We start from the raw sequence: 21,898 nt of genomic DNA, 5'->3' as shown, positions 1-21,898 counted from the left end.
AAAGGCAGAAAAAGACAGTGTGAACACAGTTTGTCCTCACCGTTAATTTTTTTTCTTTTGTCCGCTCTTCTTTCTTTACTTTTACTTGCTTTGCCATGTTTTCCCTTTTTTTAAAAAAAATTACGCTTTTTATTTCTTTACTGTTTCATTACAGACCAGAATGAGATGACCTGTCCTCTGTTTTTTCATGGGTTGACCTTTTCTACTGCCTGAATTAAGAAGTTAGAAGATTAAGTGCTCAGCAAAGCTTTCAGAATAAGAAATTAAGGAATTGTAGGAGGGGTGTGAACGGGTTTCTCAACCGTAAATTGTAAAGAGGTTTTGAAAAAGGTTGGGGAGTTAGAAAAAGATTAACAAATGCTAAGTTCAGCTTCCAGGAAGCAATCCAAGTGCACTCTAAGCTTCTATGTGAAAGGCATTGCCAAACTTCAGGGCGAGCGTGCAGCATGTCTCATCAACTTCTCTCCCGAGCTCTGGTTTCCATAAACTGGCTCTCTGAGGCCTTGAAAACCTGCAAGCCTGGAGCAGCCCTTCGCATCCTGGATGCTTCCTTCTACTACCCACCTATCAGAGATGGACGCAAGGAGTATGAAGAAAAACATATACCAGGAGCTTTATACTTTGACATCGATGAATGCAAAGAGAAGGCATCTCCATATGAAACGATGATCCCCAGCGAATCTTACTTTTCTAAATACGTTGGCAATCTTGGCATCAACAATGATACCCACGTTGTAATTTATGACGCTGATCAAGTGGGTGTTTACTACGCTGCAAGGGCCTGGTGGATGTTTAGGGCTTTTGGGCACAGTAAGGTGTCTATTCTGAATGGGGGCTTCAGAAATTGGGTAAAGCAAGGCCTTCCTGTGACTTCCGAAGTGGAGAAGCCAAAACCTGAGTCTTTTCGAGCAGTTCTGAACCCTTCGTTGGTGAAATCCTATGAGGATATTCAGAGTAACAGGAACACAAAAGAATTCCAGCTAGTAGACTCACGTCCTGAGGGACGATATCTGGGTACGGAGCCAGAACCTGGAGAAGGTGAGACTTAATTATTTAATTTTATTTGTATTTTTTGAAAGAAAGGACGTACTGAGCAGATACAGATAAAAAAAACCAGTAACTGTTGTGGCTCCTTTAATGAGGTTAGTTCAGGACAGTAGATATCGGCATAGTTATCTGTGTTGCTCAATTGACAGACTTTTAGAAAAACGCAGTTAGTAAGCTGTGTATAAGTGATAACTATGTGCATAGCTGCAGGCCAAGATTAACCCCTAAAGGATATGTTCACACGGACGTTATTATGTGCAGATTCCCCCCCCCAAAAAAAAAAAACACATGACAAAAAAAATGTAATATATGCACATGATTCTGCATGAAAAAGCGCCGCAAAAAATGGACATAATGCACAGCAGTGTCAAAACTACATTGTTGTGTACATATTCCATTTAATTTCATTTTTAACCGCTCTAGGGATTTGGAAACCCTGAAAAAGTTGAAGTAACTTGTTCATTCTTCGGGAGACTTCATTTGGAAGCCATGCAGTCTCTATCGTAGAAGATGTAGAAAAAAATGCAGTCTTTTTTCCTGATGTGGCTTTGTTGGAAAAAAAAATCTCCAGAGGCCCCCATGCTGTTAAATTAAAGAAGTTGTGAGCACATACAATTTGGCTTATTCCATGCTGTTTTTCTAAGAGTTTTTGGAGCAGAAACTGAGCTGAAACTTTCTAAATCCTCCTCAAAAACTCCTCAGTCTGTCTGCAACAAGCTTCCCATTGATTTCAATCAGAAAACGCACAACCCATTTTTGGTTAATGTGTCAGATTTTACAATCTTTGCTGCAATTTTTTTTTTTCATATGGAGAAAACAAACTTGTAGCTTTTCCTACCCATTAAATCGTAAAATACAGACGGTACATGGATGACTTCTGTGTCCTTTTTTTTTAATCTTTTATCTTTACCGGGCTATTAACTTGCATTGGCTAGAACACAGAACAAAACAAAACTTGTCTCCATTTTTTTTTAATTGATGGACTTGGACAGTTGGTTTTCAAGAAAAAAAAGTACCTATAAAAAGATACCTTGATTGTAATGGGTCCATGATCTATCTCTAAGAATGACGGACAACACATAGAAGCAGCTCTAATGTTGGGTTACCACTAGTGATGAGCAAATATACTTGGTACTCGAAATTTCCTGAGCATGCTCGGGGGTCCTCTGAGTATTTTTTAGTGCTCGGAGATTTAGTTTTCATCGCCGCAGCTGAATGATTTACATCTGTTAGCCAGCATAAGTACATGTGGGGATTCCCTAGCAACCAGGCAACCCCCACATGTAGTTATGCTGGCTAACAGATGTAAATCATTCAGCTGCGGCAATAAAAACTAAAACTCCGAGCACTAAAAAATACTCAGAGGACCCTCGAGCGTGCTCAGGAAATTTCGAGTACCGAGTATATTCGCTCATCACTAGTTACCACTGGCGTTCTGAAGCTCAGGACACTAATGTCAGCAATTTGCAGCAGGGACTGGCTCCATGTGCTCGTCCTCATCACGGATGTGCGCCGGAGCTGCCTGCTGTTGACATGCACTAGCCTGGACTGTAAAACGATGGTCCATGTGAAAAAAAAGCAGATGTGCATAAGCAGACGGATTATTATTATCAGATCAGCGTGTTAGGCCGGGATCACACATACATGAGATACGGCCGAGTCTCGCAGGTGAAAACCCAGCTCTGGCGCTGACACTCCGGAGCGGAGCGTGCAGCCGTACAGCAATACATGGAGCTGCACACTCCGCTCCTGAGTGCCGGCGCCAGAGCTGGGTTTTCACCTGCGAGACTCGGCCGTATCTCGCGTATGTGTGATCCCGGCCTTATGCGTCGAGTACACTGCCAGAAAATACAGCCTAAGGGCAGAATTTTATTTTTCGAAGTGCATTGAACAGCAAGGTGGATTGCTGCTGAGGGGAAAAAAAAAAAAAAAGAATCTCTTTAAATCTCCAGCTTAGCGAGTGTGACCTGAGCGTAAGTGTGAACGGCGGTAAGTGTGACTTGTGATTCAGTGACTTTGGAATCAGGGAGTTTCCAAGGGAGGAATTGCTGAATTGCTGTCTGTTTTTTATTAATACTTTGTATTTATTTTTATTTAACGTTTCTGTCTGGTACAATCCCCATTAGGAAATGTGCTCCACTATTGTTAATGCCATCCAGTGCACATCTTGCCACATGTTTGCAGTCCTTGATCAGCCGGTCGAGGGTGCATACTGCTGTGCGAGATGTGAGCACGTTGTGCATTTGGAAGCCCAGATTCTGGATCTAAATGTGCAGCTGGCAACACTGAGATCCATAGACAATATGGAGAGGAGTCTTCTGCTCACTGAGCAGACGCTCAATGGGATAGATGAGGGGGGGATGGTAGGATGGAGCTGCAGGACAGTGGAGTAGCAAGCTGGGTGACAGTTAGAAAGCGGGGTAGAGGGAAGAGTGCCAGGGAGGCTAGTCCTGATCTGGCACACCCCAATAAGTTTGCTAAGTTGGCAGATGAGGGGGGTGCCAGTACAGGGGTAGCACTGCTGCAGCCAGGCATGTCCTCTGAAAGCCGGAGGAGTGACTGCTACAGTAAGGGGGGGAATAGGAGAGCAGGGCAGGCCAGACAGGTGCTGGTAGTGGGGGGCTCAATTATTAGGGGAACAGATAGGGCAATCTGTCACAAAGACAGGGATCGTCGGACGGTGTGCTGCCTACCTGGCGCTCGAGTCCGACACATCGCTGATCGGGTGGACAGATTACTGGGAGGGGCTGGTGAGGACCCAGCGGTCATGGTACACATTGGCACAAATGACAAAGCTACAGATAGGTGTAAGGTCCTTAAAGATGATTTCAGGGAATTAGGCTGCAAGCTGAAAGCAAGGACCTCCAACGTGGTATTTTCCGAAATACTGCCTGTACCACGTGCCACGCCAGAGAGGCAACGGGAGATTAGGGAGGTTAATAAGAGGCTCAAGAATTGGTGTAGGAAGGAGGGGTTTGGGTTCCTGCAGAACTGGGCCGACTTCTCAGTTGGCTACAGGCTCCACGCTAGGGACGGGCTGCACCTCAATGGGGAGTGTGCAGCTGTGCTGGGGGAGAAAATGGTTAGAAGGTTGGAGGAGTGTTTAAACTAGGGATTGGGGGGAAGGTATTCATTTTATAGGATGGGAAGATAGTGCAGATAGAGACCTGGGCACAAATAAGGAAGTTGGGGGGGGTGGTGGCATGGGGGTGGGGTTAGAACAGTTAGTAATTTAAGAAAGAATAGAGGTACAGAGAGTAACATAAAGTGCATGTATACTAATGCCAGAAGCCTCACCAACAAAATGGACGAATTAGAATTAATGTTGTTGGAGCATAATTATGACATGGTGGGGATATCTGAGACGTGGCTGGATGAGAGCCATAACTGGGCTGTTAACTTGCAGGGCTATAGTCTGTTCAGAAATGACCGAACGGATAAGCGAGGGGGAGGGGTGTGTCTGTATGTAAAATAATCCTTAAAACCCATCCTGCGTGATAATATAGGTGAATCTAATGAAAATGTAGAGTCCCTGTGGGTGGAGATAAGGGGAGGGGGAAAAAATAATAAATTACTGATAGGGGTTTGTTATAAATCTCCAAAAATAATGGAAGCAATGGAGAATATCCTCGTAAAGCAAATAGATGAAGCTGCGACTCAAGGAGAAGTCATTATTATGGGGGACTTCAACTACCCTGAAATAGATTGGGGAACAGAAACCTGCAGTTCCAGCAAAGGTAATCGGGTTTTGACAACTATGAGAGACAATTACCTTTCACAACTGGTTCAGGACCCAACAAGAAGGGGGGCACTGCTAGACCTAATATTAACCAACAGGCCAGACCGCATAGAAATATAAGGGTTGGGGGTCACTTGGGCAATATTGATCACAAAATAATAAGTTTTCATGTATCCTTTAATAAGATGTGTAGTAGGGGGGTGACAAGGACACTAAACTTCAGGAGGGCAAATTTCCAATGGATGAGAGATGATCTTGGTGCAATTAACTGGGACGATATCCTGAGACATAAAAATACACAAAGAAAATGGGAGACGTTTATTAGCATCCTGGATAGGACCTGTGCACAGTATATACCGTATGGGAATAAACATACTAGAAAAAGGAAGAAACCAATATGGTTAAATAGAGCTGTAAGGGGCGCAATAAGTGACAAAAAGAAAGCATTTAGAGAATTAAAGGAAGTAGGTAGTGAGGAGGCATTAAATAAATACAGAAAATTAAATAAATTCTGTAAAAAGCAAATCAAGGCAGCAAAGATTGAGACAGAGAGACTCATTGCCAGAGAGAGTAAAAATAATCCCAAAATGTTCTTTAACTGCGTAAATAGTAAGAAACTAAAAAATGATAGTGTTGGCCCCCTTGAAATAGTCTGGGTGAAATGGTGTATGAGGAAAAAGCCAATATGCTAAACGACTTTTTTCATCAGTATTTACTCAAGAAAATCCCATGGCAGACAATATGACTAGTGATAAAAATTCCCCATTAAGTGTCACCTGCTTAACCCAGCAGGAAGTACAGCGGCGTCTAAAAATCACAAAAATTGACAAATCTCCGGGCCCGGATGAGATCTACCCCCGAGTACTGCAGGAATTAAGTACAGTCATTGATAGACCATCATTTTTAATCTTTAAAGACTCCATAATAACAGGGTCTGTACCACAGGACTGGCGTATAGCAAATGTGGTGCCAATATTCAAAAAGGGGACAAAAACTGAACTCGGAAATTATAGGCCAGTAAGCTTAACCTCTACTGTGGGTAAAATCCTGGAGGGCATTCTAAGGGATGCTATACTGGAGTATCTGAAGAGGAATAACCTCATGACCCAGTATCAGCATGGGTTTACTAGGGACCGTTCATGTCAGACTAATTTGAACAGCTTCTATGAAGAGGTAAGTTCCGGACTGGACCAAGGGAGCCCAGTAGATGTAGTGTATATGGACTTTTCAAAAGCTTTTGATACAGTGCCACACAAAAGGTTGATACATAAAATGAGAATAATGGGGATAGGGGAAAATATGTGTAAGTGGGTTGAGAGCTGGCTCAGGGATAGAAAACAAAGGGTGGTTATTAATGGAGCACACTCGGACTGGGTCGCGGTTAGCAGTGGGGTACCATAGGGGCCAGTATTGGGCCCTCTTCTTTTTAACATATTTATTAATGACCTTTTAGGGGGCATTCAGAGCAGAATTTCAATATTCGCAGATGACACTAAACTCTGCAGGGTAATCAATACAGGGGAGGACAATTTTATATTACAGGATGATTTATGTAAACTAGAAGCGTGGGCTGATAAATGGCAAATGAGCTTTAATGGGGATAAATGTAAGGTCATGCACTTGGGTAGAAGTAATAAGATGTATAACTATGTGCTTAATTCTAAAACTCTGGGCAAAACCGTCAATGAAAAAGACCTGGGTGTATGGGTGGATGACAAACTCATATTCAGTGGCCAGTGTCAGGCAGCTGCTACAAAGGCAAATAAAATAATGGGATGCATTAAAAGAGGCATAGATGCTCATGAGGAGAACATAATTTTACCTCTATACAAGTCACTAGTGCGACCACACTTAGAATACTGTGCACCAGGGCCGGCTCCAGGTTTTAGAGGGCCCCGGGCGAAAGAGTCTCAGTGGGCCCCCCCTTTAACACATAGCACGATTCATGATGCACAGATACAGCAGAGAAATATAGCATAGCCACATAGCATATAACACAGCCCACGTAGCATATAGCACAGCCACGTAGTGGATAACACAGCCCACGCAGTATATAACACAGCCCACGTAGCGTATAGCACAGCCATGTAGTGGATAACACAGCCCACGCAGTATATAACACAGCCCATGTAGCGTATAGCACAGCCATGTAGTATATAACACAGCCACGTAGTATATTGCACAGCCCACATAGCATATAACACAGCCACGTAGTATATAACACAGCCATGTAGTATATTGCACAGCCCACGTAGCATATTGCCCAGCCACGTAGTATATTGACCAGCCACGTAGTATATTGGCCAGCCACATAGTATATTGGCCAGCTACGTAGTATATTGCCCAGTCACGTAGTATATTGCCCAGCAACATAGTATATTGCCCAGCCACGTAGTATATTGCCCAGCCACGTAGTATATTGCCCAGCCACGTAGTATATTGCCCAGCCACGTAGTATATTGCCCAGTGACGGAGTATACAGCACAGAGTCACGTAGTATACAGACTTAAAATAAAAAATAAACATATACTCACCCTCCGATGAAGTTCTGGCCCTGTACCGCACGCGGCAGCTTCCGGTCCCAGGGCTGGTATGAGCGCAGGACCTGTGATGATGTGATGAGCACAAATCCCACAGGACTGCACAAAGGAACGCACATCCCGCGACAAGGAAGGCCACCAGAAGGACCTAGCCACCAAATCTCTGGTACCAAAAATCCCAGGATGACCTGCCAACACCGAAGAATGAACCTCGGAAATAACTCTGCTGGTCCATCTATCTGGGACAAACAGTCTCTCTGGTGGGCAATGGTCAGGTCTATCAGCCTGAAATTTCTGCAGCACTCGTCGCAAATCTGGGGAAATGGCAGACAAAATCACTCCCTCTTTGAGGATACCAGCCGGCTCTGAAACTCCCGGAGAGTCAGGCACAAAACTCCTAGAAAGGGCATCAGCCTTCACGTTCTTCGAACCAGGCAGGTACAAGACCACGAAATCGAAACGGGAGAAAAACAACGACCAACGAGCCTGTCTAGGATTCAGGCGCTTGGCAGACTCGAGATAAATCAGATTTTTGTGATCAGTCAAGACCACCACACGATGCCTAGCTCCCTCGAGCCAATGTCGCCACTCCTCAAATGCCCACTTCATAGCCAACAACTCCCGATTACCAACATCATAATTCCGCTCGGCAGGCGAAAACTTTCTTGAAAAGAAGGCACAAGGCTTCATCACAGAGCCATCAGAGCTTCTCTGCGACAAAACAGCCCCTGCTCCAATCTCAGAAGCATCCACCTCAACCTGGAAAGGAAGAGAGACATCAGGCTGACATAAGACTGGAGCTAAAGAAAACCGGCGCTTCAGCTCCCGAAAGGCTTCCACTGCCGCAGGAGACCAATTAGTCACATCAGAACCTTTCTTGGTCAAATCCGTCAAGGGCTTAACCACGCCAGAAAAATTAGTGATGAAGCGACGGTAAAAATTAGCAAAACCCAAGAACTTCTGAAGACTCTTAACAGATGTAGGCTGAGTCCAGTCATGAATAGCCTGGACCTTGACTGGGTCCATCTCAATAGTAGAAGGAGAAAAAATAAAACCCAAAAAGGAAACCTTCTGTACTCCGAAGAGACATTTTGAGCCCTTCACAAATAAAGCATTAGCACGCAGGACCTGAAACACCATCCTGACCTGCTTCACATGGGACTCCCAATCATTAGAAAAGACCAAAATATCATCCAGATACACAATCATAAATTTATCCAGATATTCTCGGAAAATGTCATGCATAAAGGACTGAAACACAGAAGGAGCATTAGAGAGTCCAAAAGGCATCACCAAGTACTCAAAATGGCCTTCGGGCGTATTAAATGCTGTTTTCCATTCGTCCCTCTGCTTGATACGCACAAGGTTATACGCACCACGAAGATCTATCTTGGTGAACCAACTGGATCCCTTAATCCGAGCAAACAGATCAGACAATAATGGCAAAGGATACTGAAATTTGACCTTGATTTTATTTAGAAGACGATAATCTATACAAGGTCTCAGAGAACCATCCTTCTTGGCCACAAAAAAGAATCCTGCACCAAGAGGGGAGGAGGATGGGCGAATATGTCCCTTCGCCAAAGACTCCTTTATATAACTCCGCATCGCGGCATGTTCTGGTATAGACAAATTAAAAAGTCGTCCCTTAGGGAACTTACTGCCAGGAATCAAATTTATAGCACAATCACAATGCCTATGAGGAGGCAGGGCACCGGATCTGGGCTCATCAAATACATCCTGGTAGTCCGACAAAAACTCAGGGACCTCAGAAGGAGTGGAAGAAGCAATTGACACCAAAGGGACATCGCCATGAATCCCCTGACAACCCCAACTTGACACAGACATAGCTTTCCAATCCAGAACTGGATTATGGGCCTGCAGCCATGGCAGACCCAAAACTACAACATCATGCAAATTATGCAGCACAAGAAAGCGAATCACCTCCTGATGTACAGGAGTCATGCACATGGTCACTTGAGTCCAATACTGAGGCTTATTCTCAGCCAATGGCATAGCATCTATTCCCCTCAGTGGAATAGGAAATTCCAAAGGCTCCAGAACAAAACCACAGCGCTTGGCAAACGACAAATCCATAAGATTCAGGGCAGCACCTGAATCCACAAAAGCCATAACCGAGTAGGATGACAAAGAACAGATTAAAGTAACAGACAAAATGAACTTAGGCTGTATAGTACCAATGGTGACAGGTTTAGCGATTTTTTTTTTAAGCGCTTAGAGCATGCTGAGATAACATGAGTAGAATCACCACAGTAAAAGCACAACCCATTTTGACGTCTATGACTTTGTCGCTCAATTCTAGTCAGAATTCTGTCACATTGCATTGACTCAGGTCTCTGTTCAGAGAACACCGCCAGAGGATGCGCAGATTTGCACTCCCGCAAACGCCGATCAATCTGAATGACCAAAGCCATTGAATCACTCAGACTTGCAGGCGTGGGGAACCCCACCATAACATTCTTAATGGCTTCAGAAAGACCCTCTCTGAAATTTGCAGCCAGGGCACACTCATTCCATTGAGTAAGCACTGACCATTTCTGAAATTTTTGACAGTACACCTCCGCTTCATCCTGACCTTGAGAGATAGCCAGCAAAGCCTTTTCTGCCTGGTTCTCAAGATTAGGTTCCTCATAAAGCAGTCCAAGCGCCAGAAAAAAATGCATCCACATTCAGCAATGCAGGATCTCCTGGCGCCAGAGAGAAAGCCCAATCTTGAGGGTCGCCGCGTAACAAGGAGATAACAATTTTAACTTGCTGAGCGGAATCACCAGAGGAACGAGGTCTCAAAGATAGAAACAGTTTACAATTATTCCTAAAATTCAGAAACCTAGATCTATCTCCAGAAAACAACTCAGGAATAGGTATCTTTGGCTCAGACATAGGGCTATGAACAACAAAATCCTGAATATTTTGCACCTTTGCAGCAAGATGATCCACACTAGAAGTCAGACTCTGAATATCCATGTCTGCAGCTGAGCTAAAAACCACCCAGAGATTAAGGGGATGAGAGAAGCTAGACAGACTGCAGCAAAGGAGAAAAAAAAAAAAATTGTACTCAGGACTTCTTTTATCCCACTTCATGCGATGCATAAAACACTTTTTTGGCCTGCTGTACTGTTATGATCCCAGTGGCTGGGGATCACATGAAATACTAGCTAAGTAACTAAACATAGACACGAGCTCTAGGGAGGTGGCAACTGGACTGACCGCAAAACCTGATCCTATCCAAACACACTAACGATAGCCGGTGAACGTGCCTAAAATCCTGGACGTCTCGACGCAGCCTGAGAAACTGACTACCCCTAAAGAGAAAGCAAGACCTCACTTGCCTCAAGAGAAATAATCCCAAAGATATAGGAAGCCCCCAACAAATAATAACGGTGAGGTAAGGAGAAAAGACACACGTAGGAATGAAAACAGATTCAGCAAATGAGGCCCGCTAATACTAGATAGCAGAAGACAGATAGCGAACTGTGCGGTCAGTAAAAAACCCTACCAAAATATCCACGCTGAGAATTCAAGAACCCCCACACCAACTAACGGTGTGGGGGGAGAAAGTCAGCCCCCCAGAGCTACCAGCAAGCTGGGAAATCACATATTAGCAAGCTGGACAAGAAACATATAGAACACTGATGATCAAAAAATGAACAAAACGGAAACTTAGCTTCTCTTGAAGAGACTGGGAGCAAGGTAGTCAGAAGGAATCAGAATAGCACTGAATACATTGACAGCAGGCATAGACTGAGAGTCTAAGTGAGCTTAAATAGAAAACCAGCCCACAGATAATGAGACAGCTGATGCCAGTCACAAACCTGCAGAAAGACAGCACTCACACAGTACCACTTGTGACCACAAGAGGGAGCCCAGAAATAGAGTTCACAACAGGCTCCACCCCCGACATTTAGTCCCGCCCCTCCATGGCTCTTCACAGTGTGAGAGCTGTGACGCTGCTGGAGGGGAGGGATCCGATGCTTCTGCTGCTGACTGCAGGTGCGGTGAGTAGTGTCACAGCGTGTGTGACTGTGTGCCCCTGCTACACTGCAGCCAGCAACTCTCTGCACTGCCAGCGCTCTGCTCCAGTCCTCACTATGCAGAGAGGAAGGAGCAGAGAATGAGTGCACGCAGATTCTGATACCCGGTGTTCCAGCATGCCGGCTGTACCAGGAGTGGAGAGCAGAAGTGAGGGGCTGCTCGGGCCCCTCTCTGCTCACCGGGCGGGCACCATATGCCAGTAAGGATAGGGATGTAATGCCCTGATGGCGGCCCTGCAGGGAGGGATGAAGTCCGGCTTCGGGGCCCCCCCAGGAGCGCATGATGCGCATTAGTGTCAGCAGCAGTGTCTTACCGTTATGGGCCCCCTCCGTCTCGTCAGGGCCCCGGCACTTGCCCGGGTACGCCGGGTGCTGACGCCGGCCCTGCTGTGCACAGTTCTGGTCTCCGGTGTATAAGAAAGACATAGCTGAACTAGAGCGGGTGCAGAGAAGAGCGACCAAGGTTATTAGAGGACTGGGGGGTCTGCAATACCAAGATAGGTTATTACACTTGGGGCTGTTTAGTTTGGAAAAACGAAGACTAAGGGGTGATCTTATTTTAATGTATAAATATATGAGGGGACAGTACAAAGACCTTTCTGATGATCTTTTTAATCATAGACCTGAGACAGGGACAAGGGGGCATCCTCTATGTCTGGAGGAAAGAAGGTTTAAGCATAATAACAGACGCGGATTCTTTACTGTAAAAGCAGTGAGACTATGGAACTCTCTGCCGTATGATGTTGTAATGAGTGATTCATTACTTAAATTTAAGAGGGGACTGGATGCCTTTCTGGAAAAGTATAATGTTACAGGGCATATACACTAGATTCCTTGATAGGGCGTTGATCCAGGGAACTAGTCTGATTGCCGTATGTGGAGTTGGGAAGGAATTTTTTGCCCCAATGTGGAGCTTACTCTTTGCCACATGTTTTTTTTTTTTCCTTCCTCTGGATCAGCATGTTAGGGCATGTTAGGTTAGGAAAGGACTAAACAAAGAACAAAGATATGCACAAAAGTGGGATCAACCATCAATATTAAATTTTATTACATATTCAAAAAAAGGGGACAACAACAAGGACACATAGTATAAAAACATTTAAAAGAGAAAGACCAACCCAAATCCCCCCTAAATAGTCCTGTAAGGTATACTGGCATGCAAAGTGAATATAAATATAAATAGGCGATACATGAAATCAAATAATTAACAGCCTATACTGCCAGCCAACCCCAGCCTTAAACTACCAATTTGCCTGGATACTAGTAAACCACAAACATGTTAAACATATGGAACAAGAGCAGACCATATAAGAAGTGGTAAATAGAAGGGGAGGGGGAAAAATAAACATCCTGAACCCTATGATATATTGCTGGTATGCCCTAGTAACAGTATATTCAATAGCCTAAGATGTTTGCCCTAAGCCTTGTGCATATAAGCATGGCCAGGAAGGTATCCAAGTTGTGCAAATGGCAAAGATAAGGTGCATGTAGATATTACCAAGAAAGGTCCATGAGGGGGGGAGAGCCGAGGCCCCACGCGTATCGACGCTGCTAGAGCGTCTTCTTCAGGGGAAGGTTGTAAAGGATATATCCAAAGTGTGCCCCTTATATATACATATAAACAAGAAACATAAATCACCTGTGAAGAGGCCGTGGCGTGTACAATCAATCCACCATTCAATGGATCATGTGAACTTCCGGGTGTGTGTTGGGGTCATATGGGAAGTGCGCAACTGCACACAAAAGCTGATGGGGCAGAAAGACGATATTACGCAGGCGCAAGAGTCACCATGGTGACATGAACGCTTGAAGTTGTAGCGGCGTACCAATTGCGCATGCGTCCTAACACAAGAATGACCGATGAGGCAGCAGCGAAAGTGTGCGCAGGCGCAAGAAATCACCCCAGTAACAAGGACGCCTAAGGTTTTACTGCGCTTCAGTTGCGCATGCGTACTGGCAAAAGAGACTAACAAAACAAAGATGAAGCTATGCGCAAGCGTAAGAATCACAGTAATATAACGAATACTTGAAATTTTTTGAAGTTTTACGGCACACCAATTGCGCATGCATGCTGATGAGTTATGGAGGCATAAAAGCCCGACAGGTAAATAATAAATATGTGTACAACACAAACAGACATGCATCACATTTTAATGCACCAACATGGGGGTTTTTGTTGAAGGGCATACGCACATGCTATTCTGATATTGTAAAATGCACTATTAACCCATATAACCAAGGGAGTAGTGCTGATAAACAGCTACCTTTTTATTTCCTTTCTATTTCTTCTTTCTATTTAAAAGAAAGGAAAATACAGAATAAATGGATGACGGCGCAAAGTATATACACTGTCAGACGGATATATTTAGATGGAGTAAACGCCTATTAAAAAATTGCCATAGGGATATGTATGGTATAAAGTACACCATACATGCATACGCATCAGTTCAATATGGACTTATAAGTATCCGACGAATGGAAGTAAGTCAATATGTTGTTCAAAAGCCCCCATAAAGGTATGCAAGCACCCAATGACTAGGGGCGCATAAAGATGCCCAGCAAGTCCAGCACTATCTGACATGTGGGTGTGGGGATTGCCGAATCGACGCACTTGCTCAATAATTTAAGGTGCATATTGGAGCACATATATCTAAAGAGGCGGTATTAATAGACTCGTAACCTGAACCCTAAGGAGCAGCATATCCCAGATGAAAGGAAGGAGATGCTGGAGATTAGCAACTCAAATACATGTGCCAGCAGGCAAAAAAAATTTTTGAAAGAATGTCGCCGCTTATATAATGATAAGATAGCCAAACCATTCATGCCACTAAAAGCCCCAAAGAAGTGAGCCTTTACCATGTTGGAGAGCTGTGTTAGGGGGATACCTAGGTGTATCCACAATTGCACACAACATGTTATAAACCACATACCGAGAGACTGCAATATATACTGTGTTTTATTAGAAAAAGGTAATGGTCCAAAGTGTGAGCAACCGGGTAATGGATCAGTTTACCCATGAATCAAACTCCCATTTGCAACACCCAATTTCCAGGAAAAAGGGCCCAAATTCAAAGGAAAAGGTAAAAGATGATATACAAAAAATGTGAAACAACATTTAGGGAAAGCAGAGGATTGGGAGCATTAGGGGAAGGAAGAGGATATAGAATACCGGGGCCAAACCTAGAGGACAAAGACGGATAGTGACCTCAAATAGTAGGGGCAAAGCTAATTCTAGGTAGAGGCTGGGTTAGGCTGGCAGGAAAATAAGATCTAGCACATAAGAGAAGATGCTTCTTGTCAGTCCATAAGTCCACAGAGTACTTGTCTTCTTCCAGCTACATTTTCACGATATAGATAATTGGCCCATCCAGCTTCGAACACCTGTAAAGACAAATGCTGTAAATACCATTAATTTACAATAGGGACTACCTTCACGTCTGTTTATAGAACCCTGTAAAAAGAAGTTCCTCATTAATGCCCACCGGAGCCCGGCTATTTAAGTTATAGATCCACTTCGCTTCCCTCCTTAATAGATCTAAGGTAATGTTGCCACCCCTAATGTCAGGTTTTACCCCTTCTAAACCCATAACCCTGATGCCCTCCATAGAACCATGATGTATTTGCAAAAAGTGTGTTGCTACAGATGAAAGTTTCTTACCCTTTTCCCAATCTTTTGGGGCCGTCCTGATATTGGAAAGATGCTGCTGTACCCGGCGTCTTAGTTCTTGTGTGGTGTATCCCACATACAGTTTTGGACAGCTGCAGATCAAGGCATACACAAGGTTTTTAGTACGACAATTGAAATATGCAGATGGCTGAATCCTCCTTGGTATCTGTGGAAGAGAGCATCCTTGTTCCGAAAGCATGAGGAACTTCTTTTTACAGGGTTCTATAAACAGACGTGAAGGTAGTCCCTATTGTAAATTAATGGTATTTACAGCATTTGTCTTTACAGGTGTTCGAAGCTGGATGGGCCAATTATCTATATCGTGAAAATGTAGCTGGAAGAAGACAAGTACTCTGTGGACTTATGGACTGACAAGAAGCATCTTCTCTTATGTGCTAGATCTTATTTTCCTGCCAGCCTAACCCAGCCTCTACCTAGAATTAGCTTTGCCCCTACTATTTGAGGTCACTATCCGTCTTTGTCCTCTAGGTTTGGCCCCGGTATTCTATATCCTCTTCCTTCCCCTAATGCTCCCAATCCTCTGCTTTCCCTAAATGTTGTTTCACATTTTTTGTATATCATCTTTTACCTTTTCCTTTGAATTTGGGCCCTTTTTCCTGGAAATTGGGTGTTGCAAATGGGAGTTTGATTCATGGGTAAACTGATCCATTACCCGGTTGCTCACACTTTGGACCATTACCTTTTTCTAATAAAACACAGTATATATTGCAGTCTCTCGGTATGTGGTTTATAACATGTTGTGTGCAATTGTGGATACACCTAGGTATCCCCCTAACACAGCTCTCCAACATGGTAAAGGCTCACTTCTTTGGGGCTTTTAGTGGCATGAATGGTTTGGCTATCTTATCATTATATAAGCGGCGACATTCTTTCATCAATTTTTTTTGCCTGCTGGCACATGTATTTGAGTTGCTAATCTCCAGCATCTCCTTCCTTTCATCTGGGATATGCTGCTCCTTAGGGTTCAGGTTACGAGTCTATTAATACCGCCTCTTTAGATATATGTGCTCCAATATGCACCTTAAATTATTGAGCAAGTGCGTCGATTCGGCAATCCCCACACCCACATGTCAGATAGTGCTGGACTTGCTGGGCATCTTTATGCGCCCCTAGTCATTGGGTGCTTGCATACCTTTATGGGGGCTTTTGAACAACATATTGACTTACTTCCATTCGTCGGATACTTATAAGTCCATATTGAACTGATGCGTATGCATGTATGGTGTACTTTATACCATACATATCCCTATGGCAATTTTTTAATAGGCGTTTACTCCATCTAAATATATCCGTCTGACAGTGTATATACTTTGCGCCGTCATCCATTTATTCTGTATTTTCCTTTCTTTTAAATAGAAAGAAGAAATAGAAAGGAAATAAAAAGGTAGCTGTTTATCAGCACTACTCCCTTGGTTATATGGGTTAATAGTGCATTTTACAATATCAGAATAGCATGTGCGTATGCCCTTCAACAAAAACCCCCATGTTGGTGCATTAAAATGTGATGCATGTCTGTTTGTGTTGTACACATATTTATTATTTACCTGTCGGGCTTTTATGCCTCCATAACTCATCAGCATGCATGCGCAATTGGTGTGCCGTAAAACTTCAAAAAATTTCAAGTATTCGTTATATTACTGTGATTCTTACGCTTGCGCATAGCTTCATCTTTGTTTTGTTAGTCTCTTTTGCCAGTACGCATGCGCAACTGAAGCGCAGTAAAACCTTAGGCGTCCTTGTTACTGGGGTGATTTCTTGCGCCTGCGCACACTTTCGCTGCTGCCTCATCGGTCATTCTTGTGTTAGGACGCATGCGCAATTGGTACGCCGCTACAACTTCAAGCGTTCATGTCACCATGGTGACTCTTGCGCCTGCGTAATATCGTCTTTCTGCCCCATCAGCTTTTGTGTGCAGTTGCGCACTTCCCATATGACCCCAACACACACCCGGAAGTTCACATGATCCATTGAATGGTGGATTGATTGTACACGCCACGGCCTCTTCACAGGTGATTTATGTTTCTTGTTTATATGTATATATAAGGGGCACACTTTGGATATATCCTTTACAACCTTCCCCTGAAGAAGACGCTCTAGCAGCGTCGATACGCGTGGGGCCTCGGCTCTCCCCCCCTCATGGACCTTTCTTGGTAATATCTACATGCACCTTATCTTTGCCATTTGCACAACTTGGATACCTTCCTGGCCATGCTTATATGCACAAGGCTTAGGGCAAACATCTTAGGCTATTGAATATACTGTTACTAGGGCATACCAGCAATATATCATAGGGTTCAGGATGTTTATTTTTCCCCCTCCCCTTCTATTTACCACTTCTTATATGGTCTGCTCTTGTTCCATATGTTTAACATGTTTGTGGTTTACTAGTATCCAGGCAAATTGGTAGTTTAAGGCTGGGGTTGGCTGGCAGTATAGGCTGTTAATTATTTGATTTCATGTATCGCCTATTTATATTTATATTCACTTTGCATGCCAGTATACCTTACAGGACTATTTAGGGGGGATTTGGGTTGGTCTTTCTCTTTTAAATGTTTTTATACTATGTGTCCTTGTTGTTGTCCCCTTTTTTTGAATATGTAATAAAATTTAATATTGATGGTTGATCCCACTTTTGTGCATATCTTTGTTCTTTGTTTAGTCCTTTCATGATTATTATATGCACGTGGTTGATCCCTCACTTATTATTGTTGTGTGGTGCCCGCCTCTTTCTTTGTTGTTCATTCGGCATGTTAGGTTAGGCTATGGGTTGAACTAGATGGACTTAATAACTATGTTACTATGATTGTACTAATCACACTCTGATCAGAGTGTGATCATAGTGTGATCCAATATTCTCAGATAACAAGAAGATGGAGAAAAAAAATTATCCATCTTCTCCATTCTGTCAGTCCGTGTAGATCGGACTGCACTCAGATGTCATCCAAGTGCAGTCCAATGTTTTCCACACACTCATTGACTTGCATAACCAAGCACGATCTGAGTATCAGATCAAACTCTGGCGTGCTGCAAATTTTTTTTCCCATGGGCAGAGTAAAAAATCAGACTTGTGTACTGCCCGATAGAATAACATTAGTCTGTGTTTTGTCGGATCGCACTCGGACCGAAAATACAACCATATGCCCGAGCCCTCCACCACTTTGATAAGTGGTGCCTTTGCCTTGGAAAACCCACAAAAAATATAATTCAAGTGGATGTGAGTTTAGAAAGTCAATGGATTTCTCATGTACAGCATCATGGAATCAATGGTGCTATGTAAATAAATAAATAATAATAATAATAATTGGATAAAAACGTATTTTTAGCTTAAAAAAATGTGGTCATAAATATGGTGGATTTTTATTTATTCAGTTTCTTTCATGTGCTGGCACACTTGCAATCTATAGGGCAGTTCCCTTGTTCAAAGATGTTGATCTGCCGCACCCTGAAGTTTTTGGCAGCAAAATTTCAATTAACTCTTTTAGTCAGAGTTAGAATTTTTTTCCCGTTAGCTTCTTAAAGGGAACCTGTCACCAGGTTTTTCTCATATAAAGTAGGGCCAGCAGCTGTAAGTCCTAGGTCACCGCATTCTAGAGTGCAATGCTGTGTATATGCCCCCAATGTGCTCTGCATAGCACAAAAATGAGCTGTTATTATACTCTCCTATGGTCCGGTCCCATGGGCGTCGCTGGTCTTGGTCTGGTGCATCCTCTCTTCTTGCGATGTCGTCCTCCTTCTGTGCTTCGTATTGATGCATCCACACAGTGTCCTCCATCTCTCTCTGTATAGGCGCGCTTCTCTGTGCCGGGGCGAGGACAGAGCAAATTACTGTAGTGCGCATGCGCCTGGAAAAGCCAAAGAGCGCCGGCGCATGCGCACTGCAATATATTTCTCTGTCCTCGACAGGTCAGAGAGAAGAACGCCTGCGCAAGAGCGCGATGGAGGACACTGTGTGGATGACGTAGGGCGTCAAGAAGAGAGGAGGCACCGGATCAAGATCAGAGACGCCCATTGGCTGGACCGCCCCATAGGGGAGTATAATAAAAGCTCTTTTTTTACTATGCAGAGCATATTGGGGATTTATACAGTATTCTACAATGCTACGTATATGAGGGCATACAGGTGCTGGCTACACTTTATATGGGGAAAACCCACTGACAGATTCACTTTAAGGAACCTGATATATAACTAAAAAAAAAAAATTCTAAATATCTACATTAAATTGTCAGAATATCACGCATTGCACTCGCTGTTCTGCAATCTCAATTTGTTTAGGAAGAGCAAACAGTCTGTGCATGCTTAGCAGTGGCCGGATTCCCACGCCTGCTGGATTGTAGTAGACTTGTCGATACTAGTCATGACTTTAAACAGTGTTGAGCTATTATTTTGCATTTCCCTGGCTGTGATACGCCCTACAATTAATATTAGTCATATAGTGGGAGGTGTGGGTGTATAATATATATACAGTACAGTGCAAAAGTTTTAGGCTGGGGTAGGATAAATGCTGCAAAAATGCTTTAAAAAATAAAAGTACTACCGTATATACTCGAGTATAAGCCGAGATTTTCAGCACAAAAAAATGGGCTGAAAGTGACTCCACCAGCTGTGATGTGCCAGGAAACATGGAGCCGCATCACTATGGAGCTGATTCACAGCATCATTTAACAAGTTAACAGCCATGGGTAGATCGTGATTCCACCCGCGGCTGTTAAAAGCATATGACAGCTGAAAAGATCAGCTGTGATGTGCCAGGAAACACGGGGGCTCAGCGCCGGAGCCTGCGCCACAGGCAGATTGTATAGTTCTCCAATCTCACAATCTCTTTATTCTTTACAGTAATATTGCCCGGTCACATTCCTGGATCCTTGAACCTCCCATTTACAAGATTCTTGACAGAAGAAGGATTTGAGAAGACCCCAGAAGAAATGAAGCAACTTTTTAAAGAAAAAGGAATTGACCTGACAAAGCCATTGACTATAACTTGCCGGCGCGGTGTCACTGCTTGCCAGCTGGTATTGGCTTCATTTATTTTGGGCAAGGAAGATACTGCTGTGTATGATGGGTCATGGTTTGAATGGTTCCATCGGGCTAAACCAGAAGACAGAGTTACGCAATGGAAGGATGACAAGTGACACTCTAATAATGTACTATTACCATGACTATCATCATGGTCTTCGGGTACAAATCATTAAAGTAATGGTAAATTGTAGTAAGCCGTTAGGGGAGTTTTGTCTTGTCAGCATATTTTTCTATGTAATCTGAGAGCAGCATGATGCAGGGGCAGAGAGCCTGATTGCAGCAATGTGTCACTTTCTAGCCTGTGTTTCTGTTTCAAAAAAGCAATGATTTCATCAGTAAGAGATTATCACTAGAGGTCTACTGTAGGTATCTTGTTCCTCCTAGTCAACTGCTCTGTGTAACCCCACCCCCACCACTGATTGGCAGCTTTCTGCCTATGCACAGTGTACACAGAAAGCTACCAATCAGTGGTGAGGGCAGAGTTATAGAGAGCTCCACATTCTGAGCACTACTAGATCACAGAAAACAGTGATCGTATCAGAATGTCAGCACACAGCCCAGCAAGTGACACATCACTGGAATCAGGGTCTCAGTCCCTACATTATGCAGCTCTGAGATTCCATGGCAAAAACTTTGCGCAGATTCCCTTTAAAGAAGATTTCTAACCAAATCTTTAGTAAATCAAAACTTAGAGAATTTGACAAGGTTCAACCACAGGAGGCTTTTGACTGTTAAATGAAAAATTACAATTTGGGTGGGGATCTTTAAATCAGTACATTGGTCAGTAGGGGAAGGCTTTTAAGTAATGGTCTCTGGTCCTGGAGATATTTGAGGTGCTTCATACCTACGTGTATCTGTCCTTGAATGCTTGGAAGTGGTATGAATAAATACATGCTAATTATTTAAGAGCCTGAGTGTTTTCATATATTATACAATGTGGTTGGATTTAGGTAATAATATTAATATTGTACGGACAGGGCACTGACTCGGCACAGTACTGGGGAAGGGTGACGAAGCCACTTACAGTAATTAAAAGGCTTGTCCCCTGAAGATGGCCCCGTTCTACGCTCCCTATGAGCATATGGCTCCATAGACGGGGGGGACGTAGAGCCGGGAACCTCTAACAAAGCATGGATCTCTTCTGGCAGGCCCGGCCTGTATTCCATGGTTAGCTATTTAGTTGTTGGCTCTCGTTTTAATGAAAATTAAATGGAGCATAACTTAGCAAGATGTCCATTTTCTCAATATAGTTTGCTGCATATTCCCTATACAATGTACACACAACGTCTACTCTGTCTCCTATATTCCAAAACATTTCTGTAAGATTTCATCATCTTTTTTTTTTTCTTAAATATCTTTGCTGTTATAATGAAAAAGGATAGAAAATTGTTTATTTTTATTTGTCCTCCATTTAATATAAACTTACAAATGCTTACCAATGCTTTTATGACATATGTTATGGCTGTATTCATTGTCACTTTACTGTATATACAGAGCTACTAGTTGAATATAAGCTTTAAAAATGTAAAGTACTTAGCACTTTTTTATCAAAGAGAGCAAAAGCTATACAACCACGTCAAGGTGACCTTTTACGGATACGGATACAATTTCTGTCCCTGTATAGAGTACCATCGTGCAGTACAGCTCTCCTCCAAAGCCCCATTCTGCAGTGTCCTCTGTTCAGCCCCCCTCTACAGAGCACTATCCTGAAATATATTTCTATTTTCTGTTGTCTATGTACAGCCCATCCTGCATGATATCTATCCTCTCAGCCCCTATACACAGAGCCCCATCCTGCAGTCTAGCACTTTTCTCA

General features: G+C 43.4%; 1 protein-coding gene across 1 annotated transcript; it reads left to right on the top strand.

The window, feature by feature from the left end:
- Nucleotides 1-320: 320 nt before the first annotated feature.
- On the top strand, nt 321-20,986 carry TST (thiosulfate sulfurtransferase). Its single transcript, XM_077278804.1, has 2 exons — nt 321-1,038; nt 19,900-20,986. Exons 1-2 carry the CDS (start codon nt 447-449, stop codon nt 20,193-20,195), a joined length of 888 nt encoding a protein of 295 aa, XP_077134919.1. The 5' UTR covers nt 321-446; the 3' UTR covers nt 20,196-20,986.
- The last annotated feature ends 912 nt before the right edge of the window (nt 20,987-21,898 follow it).

This window comes from Ranitomeya variabilis, chromosome 8, assembly GCF_051348905.1.
Source record: "Ranitomeya variabilis isolate aRanVar5 chromosome 8, aRanVar5.hap1, whole genome shotgun sequence".
In the NCBI taxonomy this organism is placed as follows: Eukaryota; Metazoa; Chordata; class Amphibia; order Anura; family Dendrobatidae; genus Ranitomeya; species Ranitomeya variabilis.
The sequence above is the reverse complement of the archived record's forward strand: the minus strand, read 5'-3'. Positions and strand labels throughout refer to the sequence as shown.